At 47.9% G+C, this 21,939-nt stretch overlaps 1 protein-coding gene across 1 annotated transcript; it reads left to right on the plus strand.

Annotated features, from left to right (window-relative positions):
• Positions 1-2,026: 2,026 nt before the first annotated feature.
• On the plus strand, positions 2,027-21,179 carry THNSL2 (threonine synthase like 2). The gene is made up of 9 exons (XM_056119140.1): positions 2,027-2,077; positions 6,905-7,139; positions 8,980-9,174; positions 9,599-9,751; positions 11,510-11,740; positions 15,033-15,181; positions 15,288-15,413; positions 20,603-20,748; positions 20,969-21,179. The coding sequence occupies exons 2-9, from the start codon at positions 6,917-6,919 to the stop codon at positions 21,177-21,179; spliced, it is 1,434 nt and encodes a 477-aa protein (XP_055975115.1). The 5' UTR covers positions 2,027-2,077; positions 6,905-6,916.
• The last annotated feature ends 760 nt before the right edge of the window (positions 21,180-21,939 follow it).

Below are 21,939 nucleotides of genomic sequence, written 5' to 3' on the forward strand. Positions count from 1 at the left end.
TCTTGGCCATTGATGGGATTACATGGTGCTGGATGGGGGGGGGGGGGGCAGTTGGTGAGTGTGACTTCCAAGCTACTGGAAAATGGGGGATCTGGGTAGAGGAGGCCCAGTCCAGAACCGAGCAGGCTTGGAGATCTCAGCCCCGGGTTCTGCATGCCTGGGTTTCTTTGCTGGTTCCTTCATGCGTGAGGCTCATCCGAGGGTGTGGAGAGTAGCGTTGAGCATAGCTGTGGCTGGGTTCTGGCAGTTTCCACTGCTGGGTTTCTGCTTTGGGCAGGGAGGGAAACTCAACCTGCCCCCTTCTGAGGGGCCCCGTTGAAGACAGCCTGGCACAGGGGCAGGACACATAAACAAGATAAATAAAGACAAATAAAAAATAAAAAAACAAGACAAAGAAAACTCTCACAGGAAAAATAAGAGCAAAAAAAAATAGAGATAGTACTGTCTTGGTTAATAAGGATTTTTTAATTTTATTATTATTATTATTATTGCTTTTTGGGTCACACCCGGCGATGCTCAGGGGTTCCTCCTGGCTCTGCACTCAGGAATTACCCCTGGCGGTGCTCAGGGGACAATATGGGATGCTGGGAATTGAACCCAGGTCTGCCGCGTGCAAGGCAAATGTCCTACCTGCTGTGCTATCGCTCCAGCCACAGTTTAATTTTTTTTACTTGCTTTTTTTCTCCGCCCCCCAAAAAAACCTAAAATGCATAAGCATAAAATGAGAATCTTAATTCCACCAAGAAGAGGTCACTGGGAAAGTAAAGGTGGAGATGAGTCTATTTAATTCCATTTTTCATTTGTTTTTTGCATCTAAAAGACACGGGTAAAAATTATAGCAATATTCTGCTTCTAACATATAAACATTTCAGATAATTACTATTCCAGTTATTGTAGCTCCTCTACAGCAGAGGAGCTGGGGAAAACAGGAAAAGTAGTGAAAAAGGTGGTGTAGAAGTACAGCGGGTAGGACAATTGCTTCGAGTTCTGCCGACTTGGGTTTAATCTCTGGCATCCCATGTGGTCCCCTGAGCATCACCAGGAGTGATTCCTGAGTGCAGAACCAGGAGTAATATATGAGCACCGCTGGGTGCGTCCCGCCCCCCTCCTGTTAAAACACAGAATCATTTCTCTTATATATAGGATATAAAGAAACATAGTAAACGGAATAACAAATACTACCAAAGCAACAGAACCTGAGAGTTGGTCTACAGAACTAAGCTTAGGGTGGGGAGGAAGGGGATGCAAACAGCGGAGGTGCTCAGTTAGCGGTGGAGGGTGCGGAACGTTGTACGCATGAAACCCTATCATTATTGTAACTCACATGCCTCAAATTAAAATTAAATTATTAAAAAATAGAGATTGAGGGTCACCCTCTGCTGTGACAGCTCTCCTTTTATGACAGTCTCATTCCCTACCCGCTGTACTAGCGCTCCGGCCCCCGACCCTCAATCTTAGTCATCATCTGACACATCCAGCTCCTCAAACCTTGCTGATGTGCTTTGGGACCACGAACACGAATATAGGAGCAACTAGAGGTCATTTTTAAAAGAAATACAAATCTCTAACTTTCTTTTTGAAAACATTTGGAAAGGTCTTTTCCTATTCTAGAAGAGACCCGCGTGTGTTTCATCAAACGTATTCTAGTATCTCATTGAGCAAATTTGAGCTAAAGTCGTGTCTTTTATTCCTTCTGGACGTCTTCACTTGGAGACTTTCCTTCTGATTTGGGAAAGAAACACAAACCCCCAAAGAAAGGGCCTCTTTATTTTCTATCTTGTCCTCGACTTTATCATCTGGAAAGATTAGATCGTTAGGTACTCCCTGGACTGCAGAGATTACAAGACTGAATGCGAGTCAGCTGGACGCAGGTCCGGTCCCGCCCCCACCCGTGCCCGTCCCCGCCCATTCCCCCACGGCCCCGCCTCCGCCCAGGGCTGTGGACACAGCAGCTCGTCCCTGGCCCCGCCCCTTACCCACGGCCCCGCCCCCGCCCTGGATTGCGGCCTCTGCTGCTCCGCCCGGGCCCAGCCGGAAGCCTGCATGGTTCGTCCAGCAGCCGCGCGCCGCCGACCCGGTAACTAGCCCAGGCCCAGTGCAGCCCGGGCAGCCCCTCCGCGACCTGCCTCCCAGCCAGCGAGTCCCGGCCGGGTACCGCAGCTCGCTCGCTCGCGGGGTGGCACTGGCATCAGAGCTGTCTCCCGCACCATTAGCCCCGGCGCCCCTCCCCGCGCGTGCGGCCCCCTCTGCCAAGGCCCTATCGGTCTTTGTGAGTCCTTAGACTTCTCCCTGGAGTCCGCTTGGCGCTGTCGTCCTCTCTGGAACCGGGTGCGCCCCACCACCCCCCCAGACACACGTTTAGAGAAAGCTGGAAATCAATGTTCCTCCCAGTGCTTTGCTTTGTGCCCAGTGCAGGTTTCTGCAGGTGGGCTCGGGAGTCCGAAAAGGAGGCGTCTGCCGAGTTTCCCCAGTGTCCTATTCTGCAGACCTGCAGAGAACTGTGCAGTGCCCTAGAGGGGGCAGCGGCCCGCTGGGGCTCTGTCTGCTGTCTCAGATCTGCCGCCTGCACCCTCTCTGTTGGTCCCCAAGGCTCCACCAAGTGGGTGGCAAGCTTTCTGAGTCTCTGTGACCCATTCCCACTCTGGAATAAGAAGCAGCGGGGATGGGGGGGGGGTGGGGTGAGGGGTGGGGGGAGGTTAGAAAATGCTGTAGCCAGAGGTGACTGACTTCCCCGATCCCCAACTAACTGGGTCACCCCACACCCCATCCCATCTGTCGCTTGGTGCCACCCTGAAATGGTCAACAGGGTTTGATCTTTCTCGACATTTTACCTCTGCCTCTGGGGGCAGCTAATTCTACCTCTCCGCAGTTTCCCTCTTTGATTTGCCTTGCCCTAAAGTCTGGATGGGCATCGTTCTGCCCTCTGGGCCCCACGGTAGCCCTTGGGCTCACTGAAGCAAGCAGGAGCTGCCCTTCTCCCACAGAGACAGATGCCTGCATGCCCTCATTCCTTGCACAGACAGGTGTGGAGCCCTCACCCTTGTTGCTGGGCCTGATTAGTTTCATCTTCCCAGAAAATGGGAAGCCCAGAGCAGAGGCCAGTGTCCATGGGTGAGGTGGTCTGCCTCACCTCACCACACCCTGGGAATTAGATCCTGCCAGGTTTCCCTTCCAGGCTCCTAGCCCTGCTCTAACTTTTGTCAGTTCATACATCTCCTTCCTTTAGTGGGGCCTTGTGAAATGTTCCAGCAGAAGCTCCCTCTTCCTCAAGGACCTTGGGCCATTGGCATTGGCATTACCCTGGCTACAGGGTTACAGAACACTCTCCCTTAATGACAGTACTGCTGTCCCATGCCCCCCTTCCCCAGTTCTGTCCTGTGAACATCACAACAGCTTTTCTTATTGGCATTTGGAGCTAACCTGGTTTTATTTCTGTGACATGCTCGTCCATACAGGGTGACCACATGTGCCACTTTGCCCAACCATTTACCTGGCTTATTCTCATGTTCCCAGCATAGTTATTGGCAGCAGCATCCACTTTGACTTTGGAAAGTTTCGTGAGTTAAACTTGTCTCTGGCTGTGCTCATATGTGTAGGCACAGGAGTAGTTACCCACTAGGACTTGGTCTGGGTTCTGAGATGTCAGAACCTGGAGAACACAATTCCTTTCATTAATGCTGTCTCACTTTCTTATGAGTGGCAAGCTCCCACAGGCTTTGTTCAGAGAGCAGAAACCCCTTTTTGGTTCTGGCAGAGAAACAAGAGTAAGTTGGTGCTGAGAGCTGTGTCTAGTCAAATTCCATCCTCTGAGGTCCTGTGGGACCAGAACCCCTGAATTCACTGCCATAAGGCAGAGAAGGGCTGGAGCGATGGTACAGCGGGTAGGTCGTTTGCCTTGCACGCAGCCAACGTGGCCGACCCAAGTTTGATTCCTCCGTCCCTCTCGGAGAGCCTGGCAAGCTACCGAGAGTATCTCGCCCGCATGGCAAAGCCTGGCAAGCTACCCGTGATGTATTCAATATGCCAAACACAGTAACGAGTCTCACGATGGAGACGTTACTGGGCCCGCTCAAGCAAATCGATGAACAACGGGAGGATAGTGACAGTGACAGAAGGCAGAGAAAGGGGTTCAGAGCTCAAGGCTCCTTGATGTGACTTCTGGCTGCTAGGGGTCAGGATATGGAAGTGTGATTAGGGATGGGGTTCCTTGGACACAGCCCTACCCCCAATCAGAGGGTTCACGTAGAGCCTGGCCTGAGAGTGGTAAGGACTCTAGTGTCATGTCAGACTATTCTAGGATTCAACTGAGAGGGCACTGGGCTCACTCCTCCTTCCCTCCCTCCCTCCCTCCTTCCCTCACTCCCTCCCTCCCTCCCTCCCCGCCTCCCTCCCTCCATCCCCTCCTCCCCTCCTCCCCTTCTCCCTTCCCTCTCTTCCTCCCTCCCTTCCTTCCTCCCTTCCTTCCTTCCTTCCTTCCTTCCTTCCTTCCTTCCTTCCTTCCTTCCTTCCTTCTTTCCTTCCTCATTCCTGCCTCTAGTCAGGCTCATTCTTGGCTCTGTGCTCAGGACCCCTAGCAGTGCTAGGGGAACCATATATGGTGCCAAGGATCAAACTAGGCCAGAAGCCTTAACCTCTGTATTATCTCTCCAGTTCTAGGGTCCCACATGCAAAGTATGTGCTCTAGCCCTTGGAGCTATTTCCTGGGTCCGAGGACATTGGTTGAGCTGGACAACCAGCTGCCCTAAGTTTGCCTTGACATGAGACAGTTTCAGAATCATGAGACAGTTTCAGAATCAGGAAAGCCTGGGCAAACTGAGACGAGTTGGTCACTCTCTTCCCAAACCTGGTGCACATTATTTACCCATAGGGTCCCTCAAGAAAAGATTCTGATTTGATTGCTCCAGACAGGTTCCCAGATAGAGGTATTTTTTTTCTTTAAGCTCCAAGTTGTCTTCAACAAACTATCAGAGTGAAGAATCAATAGATTTTAGTCTATCTTGCTAAGCAAATTTGTTTTTTTTTTGTTTTTTTTTTGTTTTTTTGGGTCACACTCTGTGATGCACAGGAGTTGCTCCTGGTTCATGCACTCAGGAATTACTCCTGGTGGTGCTCGGGGGAACCATATGGGATGCTGTTAATGAAACCTAGGTCGGCTGCTTGCAAGGCAAAAACCCTACCCACTGTGCTATTGCTCCAGCTCCTTGCTAAGCAAATTTGAAGGTGACTTTTTTTTTTAATCTAGGTCCTTTTAAACTTTTTGTTTGTTTGTTTGTTTGTTTTTGTGGGGGTTTTTTGTTTTTTTGCTTTTTGGGTCACACCCAGCGATGCTCAGGGGTTCCTCCCGGCTCAGGCACTCAGGAATTGCTCCTGGCAGTGCTCGGGGGACCATATGAGATGCTGGGAATCGAACCTGCGTCGGCCATGTTGGCTGTGTGCAAGGCAAATGCCTTACCCGCTGTGCTAGTGCTCCAGCCCCATAAACTTTTTTTGTTTTGTTTTGGGTCACACCTGGTGGTACTCAGAGCTTACTCCTGGCACTGTGCTAATGGATCACTCCTGTCAATACTCAGGGCTGAGATCATATCAAAGTTTGGACTATCTCTCAGGCCCTGAAGGTGGTAATTTATTTATTTATTAGGGAAAGTGGAACCAGACATACATCAAAATGGTCTATGAACAAGTGTAATTTTGTTTTTTATCCAGAGGATATAAAAATGGCTGTTGCCTATTATTGTTGTTAACATCCCTACCCCAAAACTTTCTTTTGCCCAGTGAGCACCAGGCTTTCTCCTTTCCCAACATCTTTTGTTGTGCACTTTTTTTAAATTTAGGTTTTTATTAGTGAAACACTATGAGGTACAGTTGTAGATTTACAAATTGTTGTGCTTGGGTTTCAGTTATACAATGATCGAATACCCATCCCTCCACCAGTACCCATTCTCCACCACCACTGATCCCAGTATCCCTCCCATCCCCCGTTCCCCCCCCCCCCACCCCGTCCCACATTCCCCCTTGTTCTCTCTCTCCTTTTGGGTGCTATGGTTTGCAAAAGAGACATTGAGTGGCAATCATGTTCTGTCTAGAGTCTACTCTCAGCACACCTCTCCCATCCTGGGAGGATCCTCCCAACACCCTTTATTTGGTGCTCCCTTCTCTATCCGAGCTCCCTTTTCCCCTAGCATATGTGGTTGGCCTCCAAGCCATGGACCAAAATTCCTGGTACTAATCTAGGCAGTTCTTGGGTGTTAGTCTCCTATTTTGTTACTTTATGTTCCCCAGTTGAATGCAATCTTTCTATATCTATCCCTCTCTTTCTGACTCATTTCACTTAACATGATACTTTCCATGTAGTACCACTTCTATGTAAATTTCATGACTTCATCTTTTCTAACAGCTACATTGTATTCCATGGTGTAGATGTACCAAAGTTTCTTTAACCAGTCATCAGTTCTTGCGCATTCAGGTTTTTTCCAGATTCCAGCTATTGTAAATAGTCGTTGCACACTTTCTTAAGGTTGTAAGAAGTGGGGTTGGATCAGGAGTTAAGGCACTTTCCTTATATGTTGCCAGTTCACCCCTCTGCAGCATGTTCCCTGAGCCATGCTAGGAGTAGTCCCTGAGCACAGAGCCAGGAGTAGTAAGCCTGAAGTAATAACACAATGGTTGTGACCCTAACCATCCTCCCAATAAAGACTGGAATTGCCTCAGGTCCACTGGAGGGTTGTGATTTGCAAAGTCCCAGAGAGAGATGACACAAGACTCTACATGGGGCTCCATCTGAAAGGGACGTTTGGCCCAAGAAACAGCTCAGGGGCTGGGTTGGGTGGGGGCATATGTACTTCAGCATCACCCGCTGAGGTGCTGACCTTGGTAACCTGGTGACTCTGGACTGTCCCGTCTGCAGAACTATAGGATCATGTGGTACATCAGCACTCGGGGGATGTCGCCGCGGGTCGACTTTGAGGGGGCCCTCTTCTCTGGCTATGCACCAGACGGGGGGCTCTTCATGCCTGAGGAGGTGCCCCAGCTGGGCAGGGAAACCCTGCTGGAGTGGAGCACGTTCTCCTACCCCCGCCTGGTGAAGGAGGTGAGCGCGCTCTTCATCGGCCCCACGCTCATTCCGAGAGATGACTTAAACGGTGAGCAACCCCACTGCCCGCTCTCCCGTCCTCTCCTGCCATCTGTGTGGCAATTTGTCACTGTCCAGATTCTAAAGATTTTGAGTCACATTCTCCAATGTGGATTTCCGCCCCCCCCCCACCCAGGCTCTGGTATTCCCACATTGGAAATAGCTAGCATCCCCTCCCCCCCCAACACACACACACACACACACACACACACACACACACACACACACACAACATTCCTCTCTTTCAGCACTCACCTCCAGCACAATGTGGGCCAAAGTGTTTTGCAGAGAATTTCTTTGAGTTTCTTTTACAAACAAAAGTCCCTTGTGGAGGTTAGAGATTTCAGTATTCATTTGTGCAGTTTGGCAAGATAGTTACCTTCCTGCAAATAAAGCTTCTCCACCTTCTGATTACTGTTTTCTATCCCTGAATGGTCATTCTAGAAGGGATCTCTGGTTTCTGTACCAGCCACCAGCGCCTGTCAAAATTCATGTGCCCCTGGGTTTCCCTGGGGACCTGGTCAGATGCTGGTTCTGGTGCATTTAGTTTGGGCTGGTCCTGAGAATTCTTTGTTCTTGCTAGTGTGTTGATCCTGCTGGTCCATGGGCCAACTGTCTGGTGTCAGCCGAAATGTAATGGTGAGAGTTGTGGTGGGGAAGAGAAAGACTTCCTGAAATGTGGTTAGATGAAAGACCCTGAAGTTCCTGTCTCTTAGTCTTTGAAGATCATTAGGAAGCTCAGACCTGATAAACTAGGCTCTGTGCTTAAGTTCTTAGGAGATTCATTTGCCAGTTTTGATAAACACTCACTGCTCTCCAGACCCACTTAGGCGAGAGTGTGTCAACCATCCCATGCATGAGAGCTAGAAATGTCACAGATGAAAAGTCCCTGATTTTAGGGAGGAAAATAAAAGAGATGTGACATGTATTTGTTTGTCATGTTAACAGTTTGAATCTCTATTGTAATACATTCTCATCAGAAATTTAGAAAATGAATAATTTATTTGTTTTTTGTTTTTGTTGTTGTTTTGACCATCACCAGCCATGCTCAGGGTTTACTCCTGATTCTATGCTCAGGGATCACACTGTTGGTGGTGCTTGGGGGGATCATATATTATGCTGGGAATTAAACTGGGATCAGCCCACGTAAGGCAAGTGCCTTACCCATATATTATCTAACTTTGAAGAATTTAATTTTATTGTAATATTAAAAATCTTTATTGATTGAGGTACTGTGATTTGCAATATGTTTATGATGGTTTCATGCCATTCCAATACCATATGTTATCACCGAGTCCCCAAGGTCTCTCTCTTTCAGTCCCCTTGCTTCCCTCCCCTCCATAAGCTCAGTTGTGTAGATCAACTTCCCCATTCTGTTGCCTTTCAACCCTGAAGAATTTTATAAGATGAAAAGTCTTACAGCACCAATTCTTTCTGGAGGATTAGTTTGAGGAATCTATAGGTGGTTTATATTTTTCAGATCTATAATCAAATTCTAGCACAGCATGTAGGGCGTTCGCCTTACAAGCGGCCAACATGGCCGACCCGAGTTCAATTCCTCCGCCCCTCTCGGAGAGCCCGGCAAGCTACCGAGAGTATTCGATATGCCAGACACAGTAACAACAAAGTCTCCAATGGAGACGTTACTGGGCCCGCTCGAGCAAATCGACGATCAACGGGAGGGCCTTTACCTTTTTTTAACCTTTATAATCAAATTCTAGAACATTTCAATTCTAAAGAATATAATTTTGTACTGTTTAACTGGTAGCAGGAGAAACTTCTGTTTCAGAGGTGTAAAGAGACAGAGAACTTGTGGAAAGAGATGATGCCCTTCTCGTCGCTCCCCACAGATCTGATTGACCGAGCCTTCAGCAGATTCCAGCACAGAGATGTGGTCCATCTGGCCAGGCTGAAGGACGGGCTAAATGTGCTGGAGTTGTGGCATGGCGTGACGTATGCGTTTAAGGACCTGTCCCTCAGCTGCACAGCTCAGTTCCTGCAGTACTTCCTGGAGAAGAGGAAGAAGCACATCACTGTGGTTGTAGGTGTGCACAGTGGCCTGACCTGGGGGTACTCAGCCACAGGAGCACCCCAAAGCTCTCTGTTGCTATTTCCCAGGGAGTGTTACTGATTCTTCTAGAGTGGGACTTTGAACTTTTCTTGTGCCCTGAAGTCTAGTGGGGTCTATGGAGGTTTCCCATAATAGTATTGTTAATACATAAAATTGTATGGTAGCAGATTCACCAATATCCTGGATTCTGTCCATGAATCTCTTGGGACTTCGTGGACACCAAATTAAGTACCAGATTTTTTTCCTCCAAGTGTTTGGAAGTAGTTAGTGCTTACCTTAAGAGCAATGCTTTAGGGTCATTTCTTTCCTTCTCTCTCTCTCTCTCTCTCTCTCTCTCTCTCTCTCTCTCTCTCTCTCTCTGTTTCTAAATGAGACAGTTCTCCTTTCTTCCCACTCAGGAACTTCTGGGGACACAGGGAGTGCAGCCATTGAGAGCGTGCAGGGATCAAAGAATGTGGACATCATTGTATTGCTGCCCAAGGGTCACTGCACGAAGATTCAGGAGCTCCAGATGACAACGGTGCTGAGTGAGAACGTCCATGTGTTCGGAGGTGGGTGCTGGGATCCAGGGACTTGGGAGGCAGCATGGGCGGGTCTGAAGATAACCAGTTACAACGGGCAATCATCTTTCCTTTTCTTCTGTCTCCTTCATCAGGCCTGTTCTGAGATTGGTTTAAGGCCTTAGTTTAGCTCGCGGTGGGCTTTTGGCTTTCAGCCCCAAAATGTCATAAGCTATCAGAGAAGACAGATGAATACCCTAGGAAGCACAGGTTTGAAAACATACCCCCCAAAAGAGCCACATACAGGTTCAGCCTACTGCTACCCTGGTTATAGGTATCCCACCCGACAACTATTGTCTTGTGATCTGGGTTTCATCCCAGGACACTCAAGTTTGAGGACACAAACATGTTCAATAATTAAGAGTACATGTCCACCATTATAATTTATACTAGGCCATGTACTGGACTAGCAGGTCTGAGTTATTAAAGTCAGAAGCTGTGCACAGCCAGATGTGGCTCTATCTCTCTCTCCACAAAGGTTTTTCAAGCTTACATATCTGAAGTGCAGAGATGGGTGGGAGTCTTATGGATTGACTCAGTGGCACAGCAGCGCTTCTGGGACCCAGATTCTTCCTCTGCTCTGATTCCCCCAGTCCTGATGCTCATTCCTCATGTGGTATATGACAGTGGTCAAGGCCACCAAGACATCTCTTGAAACTAATGAATCCTGGGGCTGGAGAGATATTTCAGTGTAGAGCATGCAGGAGGCCTGGGTTCAATCCGTAACTTCTCATGGCCTTTGTGCACTACAGGGTGCAATCCCTGAGCATAGTTAGGAGTAGTTCCCAAGTGCCACTGGGTGTGGCCCCAACCCCCCAAAAGAACTAAAACTATAAAACAGTGAAGATTTTTTTTTGAACACCATCAAATATCTCCCCTAGGTCTGGTTGACCCAAATTTGGTTATGTGCCCATCTTGGAGTCAAACTCTCACACACAGAAATGCTAGGTGTTGATTGGTTTAGTTCTAGGTTGGCATAGGGAAGGGGTGGTCTAGCAGTTCTCCACCATTCACGGTTCTGATATGCATGTGGAGTTCGTTCCCCAGCTTTATACTGACACAGGGGAAGGGAATGTATAACAACCTCAGTATCTCCTCTACATTTCCCAAGCTGTGCTCCAAGCTTGCTTCCATTGGAAGAATAGATTCAGTACCAGATATGAGAACAATATCGAGTTGGTTGCTTGTTGAGCTGGACTGAGGATTGCAGCTGACACTAGTTGCTGTTCACCTCTAAGCGTACTCACTAACTCACTCATAAATTAAGCTGTATACACATCCGGATCAGGGGAAATTCTTCCTGTATCCGCTTTTCACATAGGAGCAGTAAAACACCTACCATCCTCTAAATGAAAAGAAAGGGCAAAGTCTTGAGAATAGCAGCTTCCCTCCATCACTTCTGATGAGATGGTGGGTAATCAACCTTTTGCCCCCAATAATCAGATGCATTGTTTCTGAGCCTTCACAGGGCGGGCAGGGAATGGGCTCAGAACCCCAGGAGCAATCCAATTCTATCAAATAACAGAAACACTGGAAATATGACCTCAAGATTATAGGACAAAGGGTCTGTCCCTGAAGAGCTCAGAGTCTAGAAATCTCTGAGTCTAAAAAGCCAGGCCAAGACAAGTGAGAGTTAAGAACCCAACTTGGAGGAAAGTGCCCGTGGGCTGGGTTCAGCCTGAGAGGACACGTACTGACCATGGGGACGTTTCGTGCTCCTGAGAGCTGCCCTTTTCTCTCTCCTGACAGTGGAGGGAAACAGTGATGAGCTGGATGAGCCCATCAAGGCTGTGTTTGCTGATGTGCCTTTTGTCAAGAAGCACAACCTCATGAGTCTGAATTCCATCAACTGGTCCCGCATCCTGGTGCAAATGGCCCACTTTTTCTTTGCTTACTTCCGATGTGCGCCATCCTTACATACTCAGTCCCTGCCACTTGTGGAGGTGGTTGTGCCAACAGGGGCGGCTGGCAACCTTACAGGTAAGGAGACTCTTGGGTGAAGAGGATTTTCCAGAAATATGCCCTTGTCCTCTCCCAGCTGACTTACATCTGTGAGACAAAGAACTAAATTCTTTAAAGGTGAAGGGAAACCAGAGAGAAGAAGGTTCCTGAAAATGTCCCTCAAACTGTTTATGGGCACCCCCGACCTCTTGCTGTAAAGGGAGGATGGACTAACCCAGACATGCTCTGGTTACCTGACCTGAGATGCTTGGTCAGCAGACTGTGCAGAAACGGGATCAAGGTTCTGTCTCTGTGCCCGGCTGGCAGTGCCTGCTCCAGAATCACAGACTTTACTCCAGCCTCTGCCAGTTGCCTGCTCAGAGGCCAAAAACCTCAGCCAACACACATTCCCACTTCTAGACTCACAACCCAGAGACATTGTGAGGCAAGAGCCCTGGACTTGGGGTTCAGGCCCCAGTTCAGTGCTAGCTGCCAAGTCCCTCAGCAACTCTGCTCTCAAAGCAGGCTTGGCAGCTCACTTATCTCTCTTGGAGCTGCCGCAGGGCAACATCAGATTCTTTCAGGGTGTGTGTGAACTTTATAAGGGTAAAGTGCCTTACGGCTGCGTGGCATAAAAACCGTGCCCTGCAATAGTGGTCACCATTTGTTAATGCCCCTTATTACTTCTTAAGCCTTAGGCGTGGCTCTGGTGCTTTCCATGAGTTCAACTTCCTGTGCTCTGGAGAACAGTGCTGTGGCTTCTGATTTATAATGAGGAAACTGAGGAATGGAGAGGAACAGCTCACCTCTGGGGCTGATCTCTGTGCTGCCTCCTACCAGGAGGTATGGTTTCTGGGGGATCTCTGAGTGGCACCGAGGATGGCTTAGGTGAGACCCTAAAAGCATGAGACTGGTCAGGTGTCTTCCGCCTTCTTCCACCAACTCATGGAAGGGAGGAGTGATGAGTTTGCCAAGAGGCAGCGCAGCTCAGCCTTCCTCAGCCCCGGAGGGTGAAATAGACCACCTAGGAAAGGACTTTGAACTCTTAGAAAGTCTCTGGGGGAGCTGTGATTACCCCTAATTCTCTTTCCCATTCAGGAGAGGATGTGAAACCTCCCTGGCAATGCTGCCTTCTGGGGTTCTTCATCTCGCAGGTGCAGAAGTCCCCTCTGGTTCGTGCAAGCGAGCTTCTATTTGTGGGGTCTCATGTCTGCCCTCGCTGCTTCTCCTGGAGATGCAACTGAGCGAGCTGGTGGTGAGAGGCTGAGTCAGGGGTCTGTGCTCAGGACTCAAACCTTCTATGAATCCTTCTGCTTCCATTTATCAGACTTTTAGTGAGTAATTCTGATCCTTAGGACCTTCATTTTCTCTTCTGCAAAGGAGAGCAGAAGGTGTTTCATACCTGGTGCAAGTGGCCTGGGAAAACACGGGACACATTGTTCTCCTCCTCCTCCTCCTCTTCCTTCCTCCCCCCACAGCCCCTGTAACAGCTCATTACTCTGTGATCGACCTGGCATAAATTCAACCATTTAAAGTATAGAACTAACTGTTTTTAGTATATTCACAATTTTTACAGTCAACACCACAGCCAGTTTTAGAACATTCTCATCACCCTAAAAAAATGTCTGTACGTGTTAGCAGTCACTTCCTCTTTTCCCTCAGTTCCCCCATTTCTCTGGCTACTGATTGATTTGTCTCTATAGGCTTACCTATTCTGGATTTTCTATAAATGGGGTCCTAGACCAGGGAGCCATTTGTGTGAAGGAAGCTGGTCTGACTTCTTTCACTTAATGTACTGCATTCAAGGCTCAGCCTTGTAGCGTGAATCAGTATTCAGTCCTTGTCCCTAGAGGAGTAATCTTTCATTGTAGGTGTATGTATGCCATGTTTCGTTTATCTGCTCATCAGCTGATGCACTCCTGAACTGTTCAGTTTTCTTGTTTGAGTTTTGAATTTTGGATCACAACTTAATCGCAGATCTGTGTTCAAGGATTACTCCTTGGTGCTCAGGGGACTGTATGTGGTACCAGGGGTTCAAACCGGGATCAGCAGGGTACAGCCAAGTGTTCTAACTCCCATATCTCTAGCCAAGAGATTGTTAATTGTTAACTATTATTAAAAATTGTTAATTTTTAACTATTATTAAAAATTTCACCATAGGGGCTGGTGCGATAGCACAGTGGGTAGGGCATCTGCTTTGCATGTGACCAACCTGAGTTTGAGTCCCAGGATCCTATATGGTCCCCTGAGCACCGCCAGGGGTAATTCTTGAGTGCAGAGCCAGGACTAACTCCTGAGCATCAACAGATGTGCTCCAAAAAGAAAAAAAATGACACTTGTCTATAAGCTTTAGTGTAGATCTATTTAACACTGACTTTTATTGTACTGGAGAAATAGTACAATGGGTAAAAGTCATTTTTGTAAAGACTGAACACAGAGCCAAAAGTAAGCGCTGAGCACCATCAGTTGTAACCAAACCTAAAAAGAAATTTTAATTTTAAAAAATTTATTTTGTTTTAATTTTTCATTGCCATATACCCAGGTATGGAATTTCTGGGTCAACAGCTAACTCTATAGTTAACTTTTGAGAATTTGTCAAACTATTTTCCAAAGTGGCTGTATCTTTTTATATTCTAATCTTTCTACACTCTTATCAACACTTGTTATTTTATTTTTGTTGGGGGGGGTGGTTGTTTAGCAACACCCAGCAGTGATCAGGATGACCTGATTCTAGCCATCTTTGTTCCTGTGAAGTGGCATTTCACTGTGGTTTTGGTTTGTATTTTCCTGGTGACTATAAAGGTTGAGTTTCTTTCTCTGTGCTCATTGGCTATTTGCATATCTTCTTTGGAGAAATGTCTATTCAAGTCCATTTCCTATTTAAAAATATGGTTATTTGTATTTTTATTATTGAATTGTCAAAATTCTTTATATATCCTGGGTACAAATAATAAACAAATAGTTTATTACATATGTGATTTGCAAATATATTTCTCTTTCTGTGAGTTGACTTTCCATCTTCTTAGTGGAATTAAAGCTTTAAAAAATCCAAAAGTTCTGGGGCTGGAGTGATAGTACAGTGGGTAGGGCTTTTGCTGCATTTGATCGAACTCAGGTTTGTTCCTTGGTATCCCATATGGTCCCCTGAGCAACACCAGTAACTCCTGAGCATAGTTGGGTGTGACCCTCCCCGCCCACCAAATAAAAAGGTCTAAAACTTTGTTGAAGTCCTTAACTTTGTTGAAGTCCAGTTACTTATTTATTTTTTCTTTTGTCCCCTCCTCTTTTGGTATACATGTCTGAGAGAGAGTTCTTCTCCTCTTACCTTAAGCTGGGTGCATTGCTCAGAAGATGGGCCTACCTGTTCACCTAGTTGCGGCAGTGAATGGCAATGACATCATCCACAGAACAGTCCAGCAGGGAGACTTCTCTCTGTCCAAGGATGTCAAACCAACCTTGGCATCAGCTATGGACATTCAGGTGGGAACTGTGAAAGGGTTTACAGGTCTTGCCCAGGTGTTGGTTGGGTGGGGATAGACAAGGGCCAAGACTAGTGGACTCCTCGGGACCCTGAACTTCTTCCCAGGTACCTTACAACATGGAGAGGATCTTCTGGCTACTGTCCAACTCTGATAGCCAGATGACCAGAACCCTCATGGAACAGTTTGAAAGAACCCACAGCCTGAGTCTACCCCAGGAGCTTCACGACAAAGTGAGTCCTTCCCTACACAGCAGGAAAGACTGCAGCCATGAAACTAGACTAGGGATTTATAGACCCACAGGGGGAAGGAGACACCTACTTCTTGAGCATCTGCTATGAGCCTGGCATTTTTCTGTCATTTTCTTTTTTTTTTTATTTTTGGGTCACACCCAACAATGCACAGGGGTTACTCCTGGCTTTGCACTCAGAAATTACTCCTGGCAGTGCTCAGGGAACCATATGGGATGCTGGGAATCGAACCCAGGTCAGCCGCATAAAGACAAATGCCCTACCTGCTGTGCTATCACTCCAGCTCCTTTGCTGTCATTTTTTTATGAGTCAATTTACTGAATGACAAAGGTGGTAGAGAACATTAATTTAAAGTCAAATGGGGGCTGAATGTAGAGACAGGGGTTTGGTCTTGTACTTGCCGTAGTGATAGGACAGTGGGTCAGGTACTTGCTGGCCTGAGTTTGATCCCTAGCTTCCCATATGGTCTCCAGGGCACTAGCAGGAGTGATCCCTGAGCACAGGGCCAAGAGAAAGCCTAATAATAGCTTAGCTAGCCCCAAACCCACAAAGTCAGGTGGGGCATAACTCCATGCCAACAAATTCATCAAGGTAGCACCTTAAACCAGCTTCTCTTTTGGTTTTTGGACTACACCCAGCAGTGCTCTGGCTTTATTCCTGGCTCTTTGACAGTATTAGTGAAGCAGTGAAGTTGAGCCTTTGGTGGGGCTGCAGTGGTAGTTTGTGGGTGTGGCTGCCAGGGGTATGCAGGGCAGGGACTCAGCCTGACCACCTCTGAAGGCACGGTGGAGTTCTCAGCCTGGGACCCACGTGTCCTTGAATTTTAGCTACTTAGCTTACACCTCCTCGGAGATTAGTACCTGAAATCTTTTTGCAGTTTGGTGTTTCTGCACAGAGGAAGCCCCGGCAGCTACAGCCACTCCATAGCTTCCCCATACTCTCTCTCTACTTTTGGGCACCATGGTTTGCAGTACAGACACTGAGAGGTCATCATGTTTGGTCCATTATCTACTAGCCAGAAAGTTTTTAATTAAAACTTATTTAGAAAGCTGTGAGGTGAGAGAAAGGGAAAAGTAACTACATATTTGAGAGAGAACATAGGCTTCTCCAAAGTAGACATTGGCAAGCAATGAAACAGAGACAAGCAAGCTGATGTGGGGGCCACCATAGGTAGCTCATGTGAGGTTGGGAGGAGAAAAACAGTCACTTTTTCCAGATCCACCTTTGCCACCCTGAGACCCAGCTGGGAATTTTAGAACTTATAAAGTCTGTGATGTGTATGAACGACTCAAAAAATTAGAAATTGAGCTCCCGTTGGACCCAGCAGTACCACTCCTGGGAATATATCCCAGAGAGGCAAAAAAGTATAGTCGAAGTGACATCTACACTTGTTTGTTCATTGCAGCACTGTTTACAATAGCCAGGATCTAGAAAAACCTGAGTGCCGAGAACAGATGACTGGTTAAAGAAACTTTGGTACATCTACATAATGAAGTGCTATGTAGCTGTTAGAAAAGATGAAGTCATGAAATTTACATAGAAGTGGTACTACGTGGAAAGTATCATGCTAAGTGAAATGAGTCAGAAAGAGAGGGACAGACATAGAAAGATTGCATTCATCTGGGGAACATAAAGTAACAAAATAAGAGACTAACACCCAAGAATAGCCGAGATAAGTACCAGAAGGTTTATTCCATGGCATGGAGGTCAGCGGCACATGCTAGGGGAAAAGGCAGCTCAGATAGATAAGGGAGCACCAAATAAAGGGTGTTGGGAGGATCCTCCCAGGATGGGAGATGATGCTGAAAGTAGACTATAGACCAAACATGATTGCCACTCAATGCCTCTTTTGCAAACCACAGCACCCAAAAGGAGCGAGAGAACAAAGGGGAATTCTGGAGTGATAACACAGCGGTAGGGTGTTTGCCTTGCACGCAGCCAGCCTGGCCGAGCCAGGATCGATTCCGCCACCCCTCTCAGAGAGCCTGGCAAGCTACTGAGTGTATTCAATATGCAAGACACAGTAACAAGTCTCAAAATGGAGACGTTACTGGGTCCGCTCGAGTAAATCAATGAACAACAGGAGGACAGTATTCACAGTGTTCAGAGGCAGGGTGGGATGGGGTGGGGGGAAGAGGAGGGGTGGGAGGGTTGCTGGAATCATTGGTGGTGGAGAATGGGCACTGGTGGAGGGATGGGTACTCAATCACTGTATAACTGAAACCCAAGCACAAAAAATTGTAAGTCTACAACTGTTCCTCATGGTGTTTCACTAATAAAAATTTAAAAATAAAAAAAATTAAAAATATAAACTGTCGCCACTATTGAAAACAAAAATAAATAAATAAATAATAAAGTCTGTGATGAGCCCCTTTGTGGCATAGGTCAGAGCCCCATCATCCCCACCAGGAAGCAAACACGTCACACCTGAAGTCCACTTGGTCTTCTCAGCAAGGGAGTTGATCCCTGCCACCCGACTTCTCTGGGAGCCATGGACTCAGGTTAGGATGAGGAATTGCTCTCTGCAAGAAAAGGAAAGGCAGTCCCAGACCTTACCCAGGATAACTGGGTTCGTATCTTGCTTCGCAAGAAAGAATTTCAGGAGTAACCAAGCAGTGAAGTAAAACAGATTTTACTTGGAGGTTTTTGAAGATGAGGAGGGAGGGAAAGTGAGAGAGAGTAATGTGCTCAAGAGAGAGTGTAGGCTTCTCCAAGAGCGGAGAGATCCTTGAATGGGCTCTTGGACTGGCTTTTATATGGATACCTTCTCTGACTGTCTTTGTCTTGAATGTTCTGAAGTCTTCTTTGGGCTGAACTGCAAAGGTTAATCAGATTAAGGGAGGGATTGAGGCTTCTAAGGTCTTATCAGGTCTTGTTTTCTGTACCCACAAGGGTCAGCCTTAGGACTTTACTTCCCAGAAATTTGATTGTAAATCAGGTGGCTTTATTACCTAGAAATTTTATTGCCAGGGGTCCTTTTCCCTGTCCATCTGCCTCCCTACATCAAAGTGAGGTAGTGTGTGCCTCACTTCGGGATGGGATGGGATGTGTGAGTAAGCTACAAATGACTTTCAGAAGGAGCTATTATTCAAGTCTTCCAAGTGGGTTTTTCTGGAGTTTTGCACACATAGAAGTTAACCTTGGGCTGGAGTGATAGCACAATGGGTAGGCCGTTTGTCTTGCACCGACCTGAGTTCAATTCCTCCACCCCTCTTGAAGAACCCGACAAGCTACCGAGAGTATCTCGCCCACACGGCAAAGCCTGGCAAGCTACCCGTGGCGTATTCCATATGCCAAACACAGTAACAAGTCTCACAATGCTACTGGGCCCGCTTGAGCAAATCGAACAACGGGAGGACAGTGACAGTGACAGAAATTAACCTGGGCATTCTCACAGGAAAGCCTTACACTGCTGATGGTCTTCTCTGAGTCTCATAAATTCTTCTGTAGCTTCTTCCTGAGGGTTCCACTCCTTCTTTAGGTGGGTCCTTGGATTTCTGAATCAGGATGGTGCTAGTTTCTCCACTCAAGGTCAGGATTGCTTGTCAAAGGGATGTGGTCTTCACACTTTGGGCCTAACTCATGCCTTGGGCTAGGAAATCTGTGCTTATTTTTTATTATGATGTCGGTGGGCCCCCACTGGTGCCTTATGTGAGGCAGGGAGGAGACAGTCGCTTTCTTCCAATGGTTTTGGGGTTCTTGTCTTGCTTTGCAGATAATAATTTCAGGAGTAGAAGAGCAGTGAAGTAAAACATTTTATTTGGAGGTTTTTAGGAAGGGAGAGGGGAGAGAGAGAGAGAGAGAGAGAGAGAGAGAGAGAGAGAGAGAGAGAGAGAGAGAGAGAGAGAGAGAGAGAAACTCGCTCAAGAGAGAAGAGAGCGTGGGCTTCTCTGAAGGTGGAGAGAGCGCCTACATACATCCCACCATTTCATGCTTTGAGTACATCAAAGTACACATCTCAAGAGGGGAAATGAGGGTGATACATGTGCTTGGGCACAAGCAGCGCAGGGGCTTGGGCAGCATATGCATGCCCTTCTTTTGCTCAAGGTGGCTTTTATAGGGTTTTTCCAAGCCACCCCACATGGAACTTTCTAGCATCTTATCTAAAGAGTCTCCATTTGCTAGGGTTGTTGCTAAGTGGGTAGAGTTGGGAGTGGTCGATGATCCTCTTTGAAAACTCCTTTTCTTGACCTTTGTTCCTGCTGGATCTTCTCTTGGAGGATGGGTCCAGCCTTCTCTGGTCTGAGCTAGCTGAGAGTTAATCAGATTAAAGGAAGGAGTTGAGGGTTCTTGAGTAATTTCCTTTGTGACCTTTCTGTAGGGAAGGGTTCAGTCTCCTCAAGTCTTGCTTTCTGTTTCCACAAGGTGGGTCAAATTTAGGACTTATTACTTAGGCTTTATTCCCAGAAATTTCAGTGCCATTATGTGGAAGGAGGAGGGGTTGGGGGAGGTGATCCCTTCCCTAATCTATCTGCCTACATCAATATAGAAACTCTAATCTCAGTTTTTTTTTATAAGTCTCCACACTGTTTTCAATAGAGGTTGAGCCTGTTATCATTCTCAGTGCAGTGCAAGTGAGTTCTTTTCCACCTCATCCCAGCCAATGCTGGTTGTTTCTGGACTGTTTAATATTTGCCAATCTACTGGTGTGAGCTGATATCTCATTGTCATTTTAATCTGCATTTTCCTGATGCAAAGGAATGGTGAACACTTTAATTTACAAGTCACCAACTGTTCAGATGTCCTCTTGGGGGGAACTGTCTATTCATCTTCTGTCTCCCATTTCTTGTTGGGGTCAGCCTGATTACACCAAAATGTATTGGCCTGGCCCAAATGTTTCATTTCCCCAAGTTGAACCGGCCTAAAACTGGGAAATCAGGCTTTTTTTCTCTGAACCGAATCTGAGCCATTGGACCTATGCATGTCATTGGAGAGTGGTGTTTATTGGTTTCTGGGTTTTTTTTTTTTTATGTTTTCCTTTTGGTTTGGGGGCTTATGCCAAGCAGTGCTCAGGGATTACTCCTAGATCTGCACTCAGGTGTGACTCCTGGTAGCGCTTGGGGATGGAATGCTGGGATCCAATGCCAACCTACTGCAGATTGCTCTGATCCGGGATAGTGGGGTTTATCACCCATCCCCTGCTCTCCCCCAACCTGATTCCCACCTTGCAGCTTTCAGGGGCGGTCACGTCTGTGTCGGTGTTGGATGAGACCATCCTTCAGACCATGGAGCGCTGCTGGGAGGAGAACAGGTACTTCCTGTGCCCTCACACAGCAGTGGCTGTGAGCTTCCACTACCAGAAGATGGACAGGCCCAGGTAGGACAGGGCCACCCTTGGCCTTTTGGGGCTTTCCTCTTCCCCGGAAGGGGAGACCTGGGTGCGAACAATGAACTTCTGTTGCATGATGGCCCTGAAACTGTAGTTCCTAAAGGGTTGCGTGTGAGAGCCCCCAGACAGCCCTCGAGTGGGGTGACCTGGGAGGGGGGGGATGTGATGGAGCCTGGCGGTCCACCCACATAGCTTCCTGTCCCCACAGTGGCCCCCGATGCTGCCTGGCCCCTGCCTCGGCCGCCAAGTTCCCAGAAGCCGTGCTGGCAGCGGGCCTGACCCCGGAGACCCCCGCGGAGATCCTGGCCCTGCAGAGCCGCGAGACGCGCTGCACCCCGATGCAGAAGGGAGACGACTGGACACGCATACTCCGCAGCACCATCCAGGGCATCAGCTGCCGCCGGGGGTCGCCTTCCTGAGCAGGTGGCTGGGTGGCTTTCTCAGCCCCCCCCCCCCCCCCCCCCCCCCCCCGGGCCGCTCCTTGCTTTCTGCTCCCCTGGTCCAGAGTGGGGGTGGGCGGCTGCTGGGCTCTGGTAGTGATTAATAAAGTGCTGGGAAGGTCTCAGGAAAACACCCCATTCCCTCTCCGTGGTGCTTGACTGTGTCCTTGGCTGTGCCAAGTTTCAGCGCTTGCAAATGAAGAGTCTCAGGCAGAGGTGTAAGAGCCCAGACCAGGAACGCAGCCCCGGGCCACGGGGACCGAGTGTAGCAGCTCTCGGGTCAGCATCATCTTCCGCTGTGTCAGAGCCACTGACCCCAGCCGCCTACACAAGGAAGTCTCCTGCCGTGTGGCATCTGTGCCGTGAATGTGATTTCAGTGGGCCCCACGGGTGACTTACTTGAAGTGGGGAGGAGAAAGATGGTCACTTTCTCCTGATCTGCCTCTGTCGCCTGGGATCCAGGGTTACTGGGTTCCTGTCTCACTCGCAGAAAGGAATTTCAGGAGTAGACAAACAGTGAAGCAAAATAGATTTTATTTGGAGGGGTTTTTGGGGGGTGGGGTGTGGAAGAGAGAGAGAGAGAGAGAGAGAGAGAGAGAGAGAGAGAGAGAGAGAGAGAGAGAGTGACACACTCGAAAGACTGCGGACTTCTCCAAGGGCAGAGAGAGCCCCTACACACATCCCAGCGTTTAGACATGAAAGCATGAAAGTACACATCTCAAGAGGAGCAAGAGGAGAT

The sequence above is a fragment of the Sorex fumeus genome, unplaced genomic scaffold (genome assembly GCF_029834395.1).
Source record: "Sorex fumeus unplaced genomic scaffold, SorFum_2.1 ptg000003l, whole genome shotgun sequence".
In the NCBI taxonomy this organism is placed as follows: Eukaryota; Metazoa; Chordata; class Mammalia; order Eulipotyphla; family Soricidae; genus Sorex; species Sorex fumeus.

Bases quoted from the DNA above. Each gene is read 5' to 3' on its own strand.
- THNSL2 (XM_056119140.1), top strand. From the start codon at position 6,917: ATGTGGTACATCAGCACTCGGGGGATGTCGCCGCGGGTCGACTTTGAG. The intron at 9,752-11,509 runs GTGGGTGCTGGG...CTCTCCTGACAG, and splicing joins GAACGTCCATGTGTTCGGAG to TGGAGGGAAACAGTGATGAG. The intron at 20,749-20,968 runs GTAGGACAGGGC...CTGTCCCCACAG, and splicing joins CAGAAGATGGACAGGCCCAG to TGGCCCCCGATGCTGCCTGG.